This window comes from Lagopus muta, chromosome 5 (genome assembly GCF_023343835.1).
Source record: "Lagopus muta isolate bLagMut1 chromosome 5, bLagMut1 primary, whole genome shotgun sequence".
Classification (NCBI taxonomy): domain Eukaryota; kingdom Metazoa; phylum Chordata; class Aves; order Galliformes; family Phasianidae; genus Lagopus; species Lagopus muta.
The window spans coordinates 54,058,375-54,073,988 of NC_064437.1; the positions used below are offsets into that span (position 1 = coordinate 54,058,375).

Consider the following 15,614-nt stretch of genomic DNA (forward strand, 5'->3'; position numbering starts at 1 on the left):
GTCATTTTGAATATGATCTCTCGCATACACGCACAGAAAGCAGCGGTCCGTCCCGCGGTTTGCGCCCATGCGATCACCGGTCCGTGTTTGCTTCAGGACGCCCGCGGAGCATCACCGCCGAACGCGGCGTACTGCGCTCCCAGACCACCTCGCTGCCGTAAAGCCCTCTCGGCAGCGTCGCAAAATGAAGCTACGAGCGCTCTACCAGTCACAGAGGGCGGTGCCCTTCCTTTGCCCTGACTGTTGCAAAAACATCCGCGCTTGGCGGCAGCCGCCTGCCACCGGCGAATGGGGGGCGATGCAAGATGGCGGCGGTACCTGAGGAGCCGGCGGAGGTTGCCGCGGTGAAGCCGGACCCGGAGGCGGGGACGCCGCCACAGCCCCCCGCCGCTCCCCCCGCCACCGCCGCCCCCCCCGCTCCGTCGGCCGCGGCGGCGGAGGGGGAGACGGCGGGGAGCGCCGGGGACGCATCGTCCGGTAAGCCCTCGGCACCGGGCCCGGCCGCCTCTTCGGCGGCGCTGGACCGGCAGACGCTGGTGGCCGTGCTGCAGTTCCTGCGTCGCAGCAACCTCCGCGAGTCCGAAGAGATCCTGCGTCGCGAAGCTCGACTGCTCGGCGAGGACCTCGGAGCCGCCGCCCTCAGCCCCGCCGGTGCCGGGCTCCCGGGAGCCCCGGGGGGCGAAGGGGATGCCAGCAGCAGCGAGGCGCTGCTCAGCCGGGTCGCCGCCGCCGCCACCATCGCGATAGGAGGCAGCGTCGCCCCCGTCGCCTCTTCTAGCCCGGGGGTGGCGGCAGCGGCCGCAGTGCCACCGGGGAAAGGTGAGACCCGCTCGGCAGCTCCGGAAGGGGGTTGGCCGCCGGGAGGGACTCGGTGTGCTTCCCGCTGCCTCAGGGCTCTGTGATGCTGAGGCACGGGCTGCGCTCCCCTGGGTGGCTCCTCTGGGGACGGATAAGGCTGCACCCCACTCGGGGAAATCGGTGGTTCTGGCAGTCTGCCGTGCAACTCCAGAAGAGATCGCGATTTTGGGGTGCACCTCTCAGAGAAGGGGACCGAGGACAGGCTGTTTTACTTGCTGGGACAAGTGCTTCCCGTTGTCTTTGGGTACCATCTCAAGAAGGACATCACGCGAGGCTGAAGATTCCCTTTGTAGTTAGAGGTGATGGCTGTTGGGATGTTGCCAGAGCCCCGATATACAAGCTGCTGCATTTTGAAGAAGGAGCAATAGGGTACGCGTGGAGAAGGCTTTATGCATTTCTAGTGCCAGCTGATAATGGATTTAGCTGTTCCTCAGTCCTCAGACTGTAATAAATTTTAATGTGGGGCAGCTTTACATAATATTGGAAGTGTTTCAGGAATTTATATGTCTGAATGGCAATAAGAGTACAATATGAAGTCAGCTTGTTGCTGGCATCACCTGATAGGAGGTACATATATATAAAGATAGAAGACCAAGAGACAAAAGTGTTTAATGACTGCTATGAGAGTGGTAGGAAGTGTCAGAAAGTCACTACCCTCTAATGGCTATGAAGTGGTCTTGGTAAATTGTTCAGTTGATTAACTTAATTTGCTCATTAGAAGCAAAATAATTATAGCGATTATATCTTACAGGCTTAAAAATATTCAGCTCCTCATTTGACAGTTTCTAGCCCTTGCAGTGAAGGATTCTGATGCGACACTAGCTTTTTTTTCACTTAGCCGAGTTAGGCACTACATTAAATACTTTGTAGGCAACTTTTGGCAGGGAGGGCACAAAAAATTAAGAACTGTACTTGAAGAATCAGTTGCTGGGCTATAGTTAATGTGCCACCATCCTCTCAATTGTATCACTTAAAGGTAGGGCTGAACAGATGCAAAACAATGTTCTGTTTTGTTCTGAGCGTCTTACCTCAGCATAGGTGTTGTTAGCCACTGTGTGTTTGCTATTTGTGTATTGCTCTTTGAGGCAGCATTACAATCTGTTATATGCTAATGCTTTTGCAGTTGGAGGAGGTGTTGTTGTGGAGGATCAGCCAGATGTGAGTGCAGTGTTGTCTGCCTACAATCAGCAGGGGGACCCTACGCTGTATGAGGAGTATTACAGCGGTTTAAAAAACTTCATTGAGTGTTCCCTGGACTGTCATCGGGCTGAACTGTCTCAGCTGTTTTATCCTCTCTTTGTGCACATGTACTTGGAGTTGGTCTACAACCAACATGAGAGTGAAGCTAAGTCTTTTTTTGAAAGGTAAGTGATTTTAATTTGTGTAATTCCGTTATGTGCTGTCTGCTACTTTGATTAAGTCCGTTAGCTGTAGTGCCTGGCATAGGTATGTGTGTACATATATACATATACAAACACATGTTCTTCAGTAATGCTGAAGGGACTTACAATCTGTGGTTTGCTGGAATTGTTAATCCTTTTCCAATCTCCAATATTAGAAAGATGTGCAAACTCCATGCTTTTGAACTGTACGCTTGCAGATTTTAATGGTGTTTATGTTGAGGTGGTGGGTTCCCTGCTGCAAAGTATCAGTGAGAAGATGCTGCTGCTTTAGGGAAAGACTGTGGGCTCATTTTCTAGCACTTGAAAGTTGCACTGAGATCCAAAGCAGTGCAGTCTATGTTTACTAATATCATACTGTATGTATATATTTAAATTCTTCTAAGATTAAAGGAAATTATCATTAATCTACATTATTATATTCTGGGATCAAACCAATTAAGAAACATTTCAACCCGTGTTTATCCCTCAAACATGGTCAGAAAAAAAGTTCTTTAAATAATTAAAATGTTCCCTGCCACAAGTATCTTATAAATGATTTGAATTAAAAATGGAAGCTTATTTTTTCTAGATGTATGTCAGCTATTAGGTAATGTGAGTGGGAAGTGAGGAATGTATTCATTGTTAAATGTGCATATTCATATGAGTCAATTACAAATACATCCAGGTAGTCTTACATAATAAGAAATGCCTTGTACTTTATGGTACCACTAATTGAAGTTTTATTTATGTAAATAGATGTATTAGTGTAACTATTTACTGCAGGCAGTAATCCTTTGTGCTTATGCATTTCTGTGTACTCTCTTCATTTTTTTTTTTTTAAACTCTTAATTAATTTTACTGTGTACAATAAGTCACTGATTCCTTGTGAAAGGAATTTTATTCCAGCAGAAAGATCATTCCATATATAGTTGTTGAGGAATCTTTGCAAGCTACTGTGTTTGATGTTAAAATGATGTAATTAAGTGTGCACTTCGGAGATAGTATTTTCCTAATAAATCTTTTACCACGTGTTGAATTTCAACAGATTTCATGGGGATCAGGAATGTTATTACCAAGATGACCTCCGTGTGTTATCTAGCTTAACCAAAAAGGAACATATGAAAGGCAATGAAACCATGCTGGATTTCCGAACAAGCAAGTTTGTTCTGCGTATTTCCCGTGACTCTTACCAACTCTTGAAGAGGCATCTTCAGGAAAAGCAGAACAACCAGATCTGGAACATCGTTCAGGAACATCTCTACATTGATATTTTTGATGGAATGCCTCGTAGTAAACAACAGATAGATGCTATGGTTGGGAGCTTGGCTGGGGAGGCAAAACGAGAGGCAAATAAAGCGAAGGTAGGAGGAAAAGATTATTGCTCTTTATTATTGAACATTTCCAGAGTAGTTTTTCAGAAAGTACTGGCTATTGCTACTTGAGATCTTAAAAGACAACATGAACTAAGTGAAGGAAGAGTTCAGTACAAATAGATGTTATCAGGAGTAGAGAAATCAAAGTGTGTCACTGACCAGTAGAAGGAAATGTGATAGACAGCTCTGTATTCTGTTTGCTGAACTGGATTTAAACTCATGATTTTGCTGTGTAGTTTTAAAATGGACCCATCTGGCATCCTCTCTAGTACAGCAACAACTGTTCTTACTTCCAGTTGTTACTGCAAAGACTGTTGGGTAGATCTCAACAGTAGTTGTAGTACCACACTGCCACACAAATACATTATGTAAGTGGTAGGGATTTTGCTTTAGGGAAGCACTAAGAGGTTATGGGAGAACTCACAGTTGTCCAGATCAGTTGTTGGGTACAACAGCAGAACACGTATTACACTTGTGACAGACTAATCAGTAACGAACGCAGTAATGTTCAATTTAGTAGAGCTGTCCCTTTCTGACTGAAAAATTAGTGTTCAGTAAGAGCAACAGTTGCCATTATGTTGTATGTATCTTATTGGCTTGCAGGTTTTCTTTGGCTTATTGAAAGAACCAGAGTTTGATGTGCCTTTGGATGATGAAGATGAAGAGGGAGAAAATGAGGAAGGAAAACCAAAGAAGAAAAAACCTAAAAGAGACAGTGTGGGGTCAAAAAGTAAAAAACAAGACCCTAATGCTCCTCCTCAAAACAGGTACCAAGGGAATGATGTGCAGAGAACTCCTGTTAAGTCCAGCATTATCATGCCAAATGTGCAGTGCTGGTCACATGATGCTTTAGCTCTTTGTCCCCTTCAGCAGTAGACAGCTTCAGCCATAAGACTTCAGGGGAGCTAATGCAAAGCTTAGCATGTAACCTTCTGTCTTTGCCCTTCATGTCAATCTAGACTTCCTGATTTTATTTGGTTACCCCCTCATCTTTTCTGGCCATACTCAAATAGTTACCTTGTTTCACCACCTGTCTGGAATTCTTAAAGCTACTGCTTCTTTTTCTCATCAATCTTTACATAGTATTTCATTCTTCTGAATTTATTTTGGTATTTGAATATTGAGTTATAAGGTTGCATATGAAGATTCTGCTTTCTCTGTTTAAATTGACAATATGGAAAGTTCATAAAAATGTGTGCTTCTAGAATTCCTCTTCCTGAACTGAAAGACTCAGATAAACTGGATAAAGTGATGAACATGAAGGAAGCTGCCAGACGTGTGCGTCTTGGGCCAGAGTGCCTGCCTTCCATCTGTTTCTATACGTTCCTTAATGCTTATCAGGTTGGTAAAAGAAGAATTTGGGGGATATGAAGGAGGGAATCAAAATGATAAATTTCACTCTTAATAAAGAAAGAAGACTGAAGAGTTAACGTTGGTTGTCAGAGCATTTGGAACATTCAAAATTCTACTTATAAACTTCCTTAAACTAATTTCTATGTTCCTTGGGTTTGCTCTGGTTTTGCCTTAATTCTTTCTTTCATTTTTCCATTGTGACCCCGAGCGCATCATACAGAATACAGTCGATAGTTTGCACCAAAATGCTGGGAAGCAGTGCTGCTTTGTCACCATTAACTGGACCTCATCTATGTATCTTTCTGTCTAGTGGTGCAAGAATTTCAAATGTGCTTGTCCAAACTATTCTATTTTTGTTAAATGAGTATACTTCATTCTCCTTTTGGTGTATAAGGTTTGGTAATGTTTGAAATGCACTGTGGAAGCTACAGACAACATCAGTGGCTATTTTGTCTATAGGGTTTAACTGCAGTGGATATTACAGATGACTCTAGCATGATTGTAGGAGGCTTTGCTGACTCTACAGTCAGAGTGTGGTCTGTGACTCCGAAAAAGCTACGTAGTGTGAAAGCAGCAGCAGGTAATTAAGTCAAAGAAAATTGAATGTCAGTGTGCATTGTTTGTGTCACGTGTGTTTTGTGTGAACAGAAAATTGTGTCTGTCAGGAGAGTTGTTTTGAGCAGTTGCATGTTGTCACTTTGAAGAAACACTGTGCACAGTTGTATATTTGCATCTTATCATTAGAAATATGTATTTATAAAGGAAGGAGATATCTGGCTGTGTACACCTACTGCCAGGCAGCCTGCACACAAATGAACAGTTCTTAGTCTTGGTGCTGAAATGAAATGTGGTGTTCAGCAAATGGTAGCCTACAGATTGAAAGTTATTTTAAGTTGTGTGTAGTGGTGTATAATCAAAGAATACTAGGATGTTAAAATCACAAAATAAACAAGAGAGTTAGGCAAAGCAGACTATGGTAACAAAAGAGAATAAATAGAAAGCTTACCCCTATCCTGGGCTCACCCACAAAACACCAGAAGGAGGGATCTCCAGACAAAATCCTTGCCCACTGGTAGCCAGCTCTTAAATAGGTCTAGGAGGGGTGGAGCCTGGCTCCATCCCTTCTGGCAGCACAGCTGAATTGCCTTCACCTGTGCTCCTCTGGCTGACTCATGGCTCGCCTCAGGTGATCAATCAGAGGTTCAGGCCGTGACTCAGCAGTTCCCATACAAGTGGAAAGCTGTCAAAAAGACCTGGGAAAAGACATGAAAGTTTGTCATCTCAAGAAGTGTGTCTTAAGGCTAAACAATACATGTATGAAAAATAAACCAATCAGGATTTTATCTGTTATGAGTTTTTATCGATTTTATCTATTATGAAGACTTGTGAAAGAGTGATTATTTATGTAAAGTATTACTGTCACCTTCTACAAGGGTAGAAGTGTTGTGCCATTGTACACACTTCACCATGACCTATTTCAAGGTGCTTTTGTTCGTGAGTTACTTATCGATTGTGAAGAAGATGTTACTTGTTTTCATGGCATTTGTCTTTGAACCTCTGACAGTTGTTATGATGCATGAACTTTGAAATATTGCAGACCTCAGTCTGATTGACAAAGAATCAGATGATGTCTTGGAGAGGATCATGGATGAGAAAACTGCAAGTGAGTTGAAGATTTTGTATGGTCACAGTGGACCTGTCTATGGCACCAGCTTCAGTCCCGACAGGTAAAATAAAGTTTACAAGCTAATTAGTTTGCTTATCTTGAGTCTTAATTGTATGCTATGAATGTGAACATGTTTTTAATGCAGCTTCTTCCAGAAGATTAAAGTAACTCTTGTGTCTTCTTTAAAATAACAGAATTTAAAACGTTTTGTAAGCTACACAAGAGACAACCATCACTGAAATACAGCTGAGAAGTAAACTTCGTGTGGAACATGAATACAGAGTCTATATATGATCTATACTGTATAAATGGAGTCTGTTCATAATTTCTTATGAATTAAGAATTCATACTGAGGTCACATTCAGGGAATCGTACCATTTAGTTCAGAGTTGCATTAAGATCATTTTAAAGTAATATAGCATAGCAATCTACTATTTGGTTTTGGTTTGTTTTTCATGTGAATGAAATGTGCCCCTCTGTATTGCTGTGTCATCAGAATTAATCATCAATGTTCAAATATCTCTTATGCATAAGGACTGAGGGCTCAATTCTTCCTGAACACTTTACTGTTGCTTACTTCACTGAAATCCTGATTTATATGGGACATACTAGTTGGTAGCTGCCCAGTGGAGAGTTTTATGTATCATAGAATTACGGTATGAATTTGATATGTAATATCCTATACTTTCTCCTGTGACAGGAACTACCTGCTGTCCTGTTCTGAGGATGGTACTGTCAGATTGTGGAGCCTCCAAACATTCACGTGTCTGGTGGGATATAAAGGACACAACTATCCAGTATGGGATACACAGTTCTCTCCTTACGGGTATTACTTTGTGTCAGGGGGACATGACAGAGTGGCTAGGTAAGAAATTAGATGAGTTTTCTACATATCAGTTTTGTGGTGAATTAACCCTGGAAGAGATTATTGGCTGATATACTATAGGCTAACCTATTTTGGGAAATAAATTTTATTACACGTGAGTTAAAATACTGAGCAACTGTTTTAATGTACATATTTTTTTCCTTTCAACACACATCGGAGATAGCATCCTCCTTCGTGGTCATTTAATTAAAAATATTTTCTCCTGCTGTTTATTAACCATGACAGAATATTCTTTATTTCTCCCTTCTGAGAAGCACAGTTTTCCAGAACAGATCCTGCTAATTCAGTAAACTTACCAGTGAGAAGCCACTCATTAATTACTTCCTTTTTTTATTACCGTGCAATAGATTCTGAACTTCATGGGGGCTCCCTTTATTAACAAAGCTTTTCTTTTCAGGCTGTGGGCGACAGATCATTACCAGCCTTTACGGATATTTGCTGGCCACCTTGCAGATGTGACATGTACTCGATTTCACCCTAACTCCAACTATATTGCCACTGGCTCAGCAGACAGAACTGTACGGCTCTGGGATGTTTTAAATGGGAATTGTGTAAGAATATTCACTGGACATAAGGTAAAGGCACATCACCGACGTGACTTAATTTCTATGGTGGGATTCTGAAGAATACAGCGTTTAGAATACAGATTGACTGGCTAAGAAGGCTTAATTAGCTTGTTTGGCTTTCCTGTCTGCAAATGTCTTTTGTAGGGTCCGATTCATTCGTTGGCATTTTCTCCTAATGGACGATTCCTGGCTACTGGAGCAACAGATGGCAGAGTTCTGCTGTGGGATATTGGACATGGCTTGATGGTCGGAGAACTGAAAGGGCACACTGACACCATCTATGCGCTCCGATTCAGTAGGGATGGGGAGATTTTAGCATCAGGTAAAAGTCGCTGGAAGCAAGCTTCCGTTGTGTTCCATCTATGTAAAGTGGGATTATGTAATGGATTCCTTAAGCTGTGGAAGACAAATTAGTCACTTTCTTAAGCAGATGCAGTGAATTAAAACTGGTGGTACAAGATATTCTGGGAACTGAAGGAAAGGTGTTACACAGTTAATTGATAGTGAAGGTTGGGCTCTGTACATAGTGCTGGTGTAAACTGAAGTCAGAAATACTTCTGGGGCAGACAAAAAATGGCTGGTCTTAAAGATGCTTGGGGTACTGAGATGGGAGGAGAGGTGGGGGGCATGTAGCAGGACTTGAAGAGAGGGCAAGAAAATAAGTAATCTGTAGCCTTACTGTTTCTTCATGCTAGATTTTTAATATAAAATTATGTATCAATGATCAGGTTTATGAGCAGTGGAACTTGTGAAGTTTGCTTGGTTTTCTTGCTTGTCCACATGGATACTCTGGTGGCTGATTTGGTAGGGGTCCTTTGGTAGGGCCACTATTTTCAGTCTGTGGAGGCACAAAGTTTCGTCTCTGTGAACTGTTGTCATAAAATGCATAGGAATTTAGGACATTCCAAATTTGCTCTGTTCTGTCAACTAGTTGAAGTTAATGGAAAAAGTTCATTTTCTGATAGAAGAAATAATGTACAGATACTGTAAGCTGGATCCTAAGTAATTTCCTTACGAAATCAGGCTGGGAATTTATTTAGTTCCCTGTTCCCAACTGCAGTGCTTTAAGAATCCTGAGTGAGCCACTACCACAGAGTGAATGCTTCCGGAGTGCAGGTTTGATCCAGCCTGCATGGTGGTTCCTTCATCTGACCAGTGCTCCAATGAAAGCACAGACCTCTGGGCCTGCAAAATACTGGGGTCTTCCCTCTATCAAAGAAAGTATTCAAGTATCAGAAAAAAAGTTACTGTGACTTAGAATCATAAACATCTGGTGGAGTTGGGATGTAGCCCTAAGGTTGTCTTGCCTTTTCAAGTGCTGGCTGATAGCATGGAAACCCAGATGTGCTTCTTTGCACTTTATCCACAGTGTGTCCCTGTTAGATTACAGGTGATAGCTTTTATGTGTGCTTTTGCTTTGTTAAAGGCTTGTTTAAAAATGCTTCATTGCAGGATGAGGGCTTACTATTCAGTTATGAGTAATTCTGCTTTGTGAGTTTGAATTCCTATTGTGTTTACTTGCTATCTAGCAAGGAAAAGACTTGTAACTGTTACTTTCCTTTTTTCTCTTTTAGGTTCAATGGATAACACAGTTCGGCTGTGGGATGCAGTGAAAGCATTTGAAGATTTAGAAACGGATGACTTTACTACAGCCACGGGACACATAAACTTGCCTGAAAACTCACAGGACTTGTTACTAGGTACATACATGACCAAATCAACTCCAGTTGTACACCTTCATTTTACACGCAGGAACTTGCTGCTCGCTGCAGGAGCCTACAGTTCACAGTAGATAAGGAAGACGCGAGACTGGCTGGCTGTGCCAAGTTGTTGCAGCAGTGACCTCAGAATGTGAGATGAAGAGAAATGTCTTGTATGGGTGGACTTCACCAGTCCATTGCAGGAAGAAACAAAATTGTGTAAACTAACTCAAGCAACATCTCTGTTCTGCTCTCATAATTCACATGTTCTGCTCCCACAGTTTGAAGATGCTGGAGCTTGACAAGACATTGTGAATTTAAAGGAAGGAATTGTTTTGTGGTGCTTTTGGTAAATGTATACGTACGTGTGTATATATATATATATATATGTATGTATATGAAAATGGCTGTCTCCTCTCAGAGATGCTATTGAGCTCTGCTGAAACTTCTGGAAAGTTAACAGCCTTGGTATTTGTTCTCAAATGACTTTTTTTAAAGCACTTAATGTATGGTTTGGTAACGTTTAACCAGTCTCAAACACAGGTAAAAACTTCAGACTCAGAAAAGAAGAATGTAGTTTAACTCACTATAGCCTAGGCTGGACAACGGGTATGGTGAGGATATTACAGCAACAAATGGGGCATTGAAAGAATAAGCCCAACAGGCAGAGGCTTGTGGGGAACTGCAGAGAAGTTACATGTAGTTTTTATGCATCTAAGTACCAAGTCCTGAAAAGATTTCAAACTTCTATGCTCTTTTGAGTTATTAGAAATGCAGATCTTGTTATTCTGTTCTGACAAGTAGCTGCTGCTGTGTGATAAGCAACACAAGTTGCAATGTGAATTCTTTGGAGGGATGGTTTGGGAGGAAGGGACAACTGACATGCATCACCCAATTTTAAAAACAATATACTTAAACCCTCATGTGTTTTATTAGATTTGAAAAGCTTCAAAATTCAGCATCCTTTCAGCATATAGTTCAATACATCACACTGTAAAAACTAGTGGAGGATCAAGAAATTGCAGAGCAAAAAGCTTACTCAGTCATCAGTATGCTATCAGTTTGCTTTTGAAAGGCTGGCTTGTCTGCTTGTGTGACAATTGCCACCCAAAAAAACCCTGCTATACTCCAGTAAGTCTTGCTGGACAACCAGTAAAGCTCAGAGCTTCTAAGGAAAAGTAAAAGATACAAAATACTGGGAGGATAGAGCGTGTTTTGGGGTCTGTGAATGGAAAAGGAAAGGCCTCTTAGAATCTTCTACAAACTACATACAAGGAAATCTGTTTGTATTCCCTGTTACTTGCAGTAAGGGCTCAGGCACTTAAACAATCTGCTGGCTCTCTACTGAAGATGCAGAAAACCAAGACTTGACATTTCTAAGGTAAACAAAGAACTACCTCCTATCTCATCCTTTTTCTGACTAAGCCTTGGAGTAAAGGGGCATTGGGGCATTAAATATCAAAATAAGGGTAGAAAATTCATAAGGAAACTAATTTGGAAACTTTCTTTAAAGACAAAAGGTTAAAACTAAACTACTATGGATTTTATCTGTAAAGGTACATCAAAATTTCCCAGCAATCAATATGACCAGCTGGACTTAAGTAAAATTGTAGTAAATTAAGCAAGTTACCTAAAAGCACATACAGCATTGAGAGCTTGAAGAAAACACTGCCACATTCTGCCTTTTTGTTTTGTACAGTTTTATACTTTTGATAGTATAATAAATACTGAAACCACACAGCTTGTGTCTGTACACTGTATGTTGGAAGAAGATGCTTTCTTTCCTTGACAGCTGCAATGGATGCAAGAGCAGTGCTTTTAAACGTGAGTACTGTGCTAGGAGAAACAAAGTAGTTCAGCAGTTGATGACTAGTTGTTTAACTTACACTTAGTTCTAACTGTATGGGATACATTTTAGCCAATTGGATGCCAAAGTCAAAAAGGACAGAGGCTGTTGATGTGAACAGGACAGAAAGACTAGTTTTATGCAGAAGGATGGCTTTAATAATAAATTAAGGCTGGAGGGAGAACATGAGAACCTTGTGTAATTTCCTCTGACCTACACTTTTTGCCAGCAGTCATGCCTACCTCCTAAGTTTAGGGCTTTTTGTCTCCTACTTTTGCATCCCAGGTCCCACGTTCAACCCTTGTTGCTTGCGACTTGCCAAAAAGCACTGTGCTGTGTAACCACCTCCATTGAAGGAAATGAATTTTACTGAATTTTGTTGTAGAAAAACGGGGTAGAGAGCATGATATACCAGCTTTAGGGGTGGGCAGAGAGCTGGCTGTATATACAAGTCAACAAGTCAACTAAGGATCACACTATGTTGGGATGCTTTCAACTCAAAACCAGAAAGATTCTATGCAAAATACAGGCAACAGAAGCTGCAGCTGACTGCTGTTCTGCACTGCATTATCATTAATGAAGTAATGGTTTCCATGTAAGTTAGTAGCTGGAAGTGTTAAAAAAAAAAAAGTAACCAGCACAACCAAGTATTGCAAGCCATGCAAGTTTACTGATGTCCACTATGACACTCAGCAACACAGATGCTCTGCGCAGCTGTAAGCTCTGTGCTTGTTAAGATCGTGCTGCTGAGATCTTCCCTAGATTACTACTAAGTGCTCAGGAGAATGTGTTACAACAACAGATGAGATCAAATACTCAGGAAAGAGTCAGCTACTCCATCTCCACTACAGATGATTTTTGAAATAGGAAGAAAGTACCCCACTTCTGCTTCTTTGCACCATGTCACATTTTCAATAAAGCAAATAATTGTTTATATTTTATTAGCCACCACAGGACATCAGTTTCCTTTGCAATGACACAGATTGGTGCTTCAGACATGCCAAAAACCTGCCAAGAGATGAGAGAGCAAACATATTAGTACCGCTGTGCAAGGCTTGCTATTTGAGCATCATCCCTTCCCACAGTCAAACCAGTTTTACATAAAAGCAGGCAAATTTCAACATTAAAAAAAGGAAGTAGTGTCCCTTTATCATAAACATTAGTAATAAGCTGAAGCTTATTGTTTTCTACACATTTTGCAGGCTGTGAGGACAACACACAGTTTTTTGCAAAATGCCATTTCAGTGAAAATGTATTTGAAAGTGGACTATGTATTGTGACACTTGGTTTTTGCTACATAAGAACAAGCTCAACCACTTCCCTATGGTCCTTGCCTACTCAGGTCTCAGCACATTGCGTATAGCGCTCCTCTTCTCTGTTCAAAAGGTCTTAATGCAGCGTTAATCTCCTCATAGAATTCTCAGATACAGTTAATAACTAAGTCATTACCTATTACTTTATTTCAATACTCAAAGCAGTAGTAGCAATAGTTATTTTTTACAGCAAAAGGATAAATCACAGGCACACACTGTGTAGGCAAAACCTGACACGCCTAGATGCAACATCCATCCATTCCTCCTTCCTTGCTTACTCTGCATGAGGATCCCTAACCCTGTTTGGCATGTCTGAAGAATAAAAAGAACAGCAGTAACCCATGATTTCTGTAGACCCCAGTAATGACCTAATTTGTTCAGAAGGCCCCCTCCTCCCACCCCCTCCAAATTACTCTATAACATAATTAAGGTTTAAAATTGTGCACAGAATTCACATGCCTGTGCTTCTTCTCCTAATTATGTTTTGTTATTAGCAGTTTCTTTGTCACTCTTTCTTCCTGAGTTGGAATTGAACCATTTTCTGGAAGAAAACTGGCCGCTTACCATTTATTTATCTGCCACAGCAGGAGTTTTCTTTTTAGGTCTGAGCTTGAAATACAAGACGAGCATTGCAATGCCTGTATACGTTGCTATTACATACTGTAAAAAAAAAAAAAGTTTACTGTCAGTCTAAAACTCAGAAAAAACATTATTACCAGACTAGAAAAATTGTCACGATACGTACATTCCTCCTGCCTGTGATGGTGTAGGAATTGAAGTACTTCTGAAATCCAGTGAACTGGTGTTGAGATCCTGAGTCATGGCCAGCCATGGTTGCTGGTTCTAACAAGCAATACAAGACAGTTAATACGTTTTACAGTCAGTTGGACAGGACCAATAGAAGATCAAACTTATCTCCATGCTGTGCCTAGTTCTTCCACTGACAAAACTATTACAGTGTTTTCAGAACATTTAACAGACTAGATATACACTGAAGAATGGGCATATTCAGAGCACTGCATTTTAAAAGGCAAGAAAATAAGGGGCTTTGAAAAGGAAAGCACTTCAGACTTTCCAGAGTTCATTCAACAGAAATTAAATATGTAAAAAGTAGTCTGTATGATGATACCAACATAAAGGAATATTCCTAAGAGAAACAAACCACCCAAACTGCTACTCCTGCCTACACAACCATCCAGTACAATTTTCTAGCACTTGTTCTGGAATTTACAACACTTTATTAAAATAACTCATCCTAAGCTCAGCTGGGGAATAGCTTCAGCTGCACGTCCAGAAGCTCAGCAGTGACCTGATTCAGGCAAGACCACTGTGCCATTTTGCAATTCAAAATGCTGTGCTGCAACTTTCATACTATATTAGAATACAAATGTTTGGTCATTAAAACCTGCTCTGCTCACAGCTGCACATTACTATTGTATTTTACTTGACCAGACTGGGCTAAAATACATATTTCTACTCAGTTTTCAGCTATACCAGCAAGCCAGTTGAGGCAACTATAGGACCTTGTAAGTGTTTTCACAGATACAGTGAAATCACCAAGCATAAGAGCACGCCTTTGCATTTTGTCTGCACCTAGACCAAAATCCCAGGTCTACTGCACAAAGTCAGTTAGCACAACAGCCTACCAAACATAGAGGAGCATACTTGCAGAATCACTCAGTAGTTGATGTTGGCACCTCTAGAGATCATACAGTCCAACCCCAACCTGATCAAAACAGGGTCACTCATGGACTTGTCATTAGATTTTTGAGTATCTCCAGAGATGGAGGCTCCACAAATGCCCTGGAGAGCCGGTTTCAGTATCTGACCTTCCTTGCAGCACAAGAGGTTTCAATGCTTAGAGGTATATTTTTTAAGAGTATCCTTCTCTTATGCTTAAGGAAGTCATATTTAAGACAGACACTTGTTTACTTTATACCTCAGCTCAAAGGAAGTACACGTGCCGCACACTACCTACCAAGCCTAGCAGAGATGCTGAAGCCCCTGGCACCCTGTAAAATAGATACAGAGAATGGCTGTAGCTGGTTCTGCATTCATGAACACAATCCTTGCACAAACCCGGCCCTGTAACACCTCTGCTATGCAGATTGAGATGCCTGCCTGCATTCAGCTGAGGGTGAAACAGTGAAGACCCTCAAAGAAACCTTCCCAGACATTCGCAGTAGACGACGTGGAAAGCCAACCTCATCTTTGATTTACACAAGACCAAAGCAAAACCCTGGAGAAGAGTCACTGGGAACTTTCCAAGGGCGGCTCGGAGCCCAGACAGCGCAATGCAAGCTTTCCTTTTCAGAAGAACTCCCTGCCCTCGGCCTGCCCCTCACAGATGCTGCCTCGCCATGGGCCGGAGCTGAGGAGGCGACGCAGCGGCTGAAGGTCGCGGGCACCCTTGAGAATAACCATAGCCCAACACCACGTACAGCTACCCTCCCACCCAGCGGCAAAGTCCACCAGAAAGAGCAGGAGACAGAGACCCGCACTCAAGCCAGACAGGCTCCCTCCCACCACAGCTACCACAACTACCTCGGCTGCCTCCTTCTTCACCGCCTCGCTCTGCCCTTCTTCAGTGCCCTCCCACAAGATGGCGGCAGCCCAGCTGCGCGCGCAGCCACCAATCCGCACGCTGATTGGTTGTCCACGGAAGCAGGAC

The 15,614-nt window shown here is 42.0% G+C and overlaps 2 protein-coding genes across 4 annotated transcripts; one reads left to right on the forward strand and one right to left on the reverse strand.

The window, feature by feature from the left end:
- Positions 1–182: 182 nt before the first annotated feature.
- Positions 183–11,522, forward strand: TAF5 (TATA-box binding protein associated factor 5). Its single transcript, XM_048946834.1, has 11 exons — positions 183–819; positions 1,982–2,222; positions 3,286–3,601; positions 4,217–4,380; positions 4,819–4,954; positions 5,426–5,546; positions 6,564–6,693; positions 7,333–7,497; positions 7,916–8,093; positions 8,229–8,406; positions 9,659–11,522. The coding sequence occupies exons 1-11, from the start codon at positions 306–308 to the stop codon at positions 9,874–9,876; spliced, it is 2,361 nt and encodes a 786-aa protein (XP_048802791.1). The 5' UTR covers positions 183–305; the 3' UTR covers positions 9,877–11,522.
- Positions 11,523–12,554: 1,032 nt separating this feature from the next.
- ATP5MK (ATP synthase membrane subunit k) lies at positions 12,555–15,595 on the reverse strand. 3 transcript variants are annotated; one of them, XM_048946850.1, is made up of 5 exons: positions 15,488–15,579; positions 14,922–14,955; positions 13,689–13,786; positions 13,508–13,603; positions 12,555–12,638 (listed from the first exon to the last, which is right to left on the reverse strand). In XM_048946850.1, the coding sequence occupies exons 3-4, from the start codon at positions 13,773–13,775 to the stop codon at positions 13,511–13,513; spliced, it is 180 nt and encodes a 59-aa protein (XP_048802807.1). In that variant the 5' UTR covers positions 13,776–13,786; positions 14,922–14,955; positions 15,488–15,579; the 3' UTR covers positions 12,555–12,638; positions 13,508–13,510. The 3 variants fall into 3 exon arrangements, with proteins under 3 accessions (XP_048802807.1, XP_048802808.1, XP_048802806.1); XM_048946851.1 differs by lacking the exon at positions 15,488–15,579 and adding an exon at positions 15,443–15,465; XM_048946849.1 differs by lacking the exon at positions 14,922–14,955 and having other exon boundaries at positions 15,488–15,595.
- Between the last annotated feature and the right edge of the window lie 19 nt (positions 15,596–15,614).

Bases quoted from the DNA above. Each gene is read 5' to 3' on its own strand.
- ATP5MK (XM_048946849.1), bottom strand. From the start codon at position 13,775: ATGGCTGGCCATGACTCAGGATCTCAACACCAGTTCACTGGATTTCAG. The intron at 13,604-13,688 runs GTACGTATCGTG...TTTTTTTTACAG, and splicing joins CCATCACAGGCAGGAGGAAT to TATGTAATAGCAACGTATAC.
- TAF5 (XM_048946834.1), top strand. From the start codon at position 306: ATGGCGGCGGTACCTGAGGAGCCGGCGGAGGTTGCCGCGGTGAAGCCG. The intron at 820-1,981 runs GTGAGACCCGCT...ATGCTTTTGCAG, and splicing joins CGCAGTGCCACCGGGGAAAG to TTGGAGGAGGTGTTGTTGTG. The intron at 4,955-5,425 runs GTTGGTAAAAGA...TTTTGTCTATAG, and splicing joins CGTTCCTTAATGCTTATCAG to GGTTTAACTGCAGTGGATAT.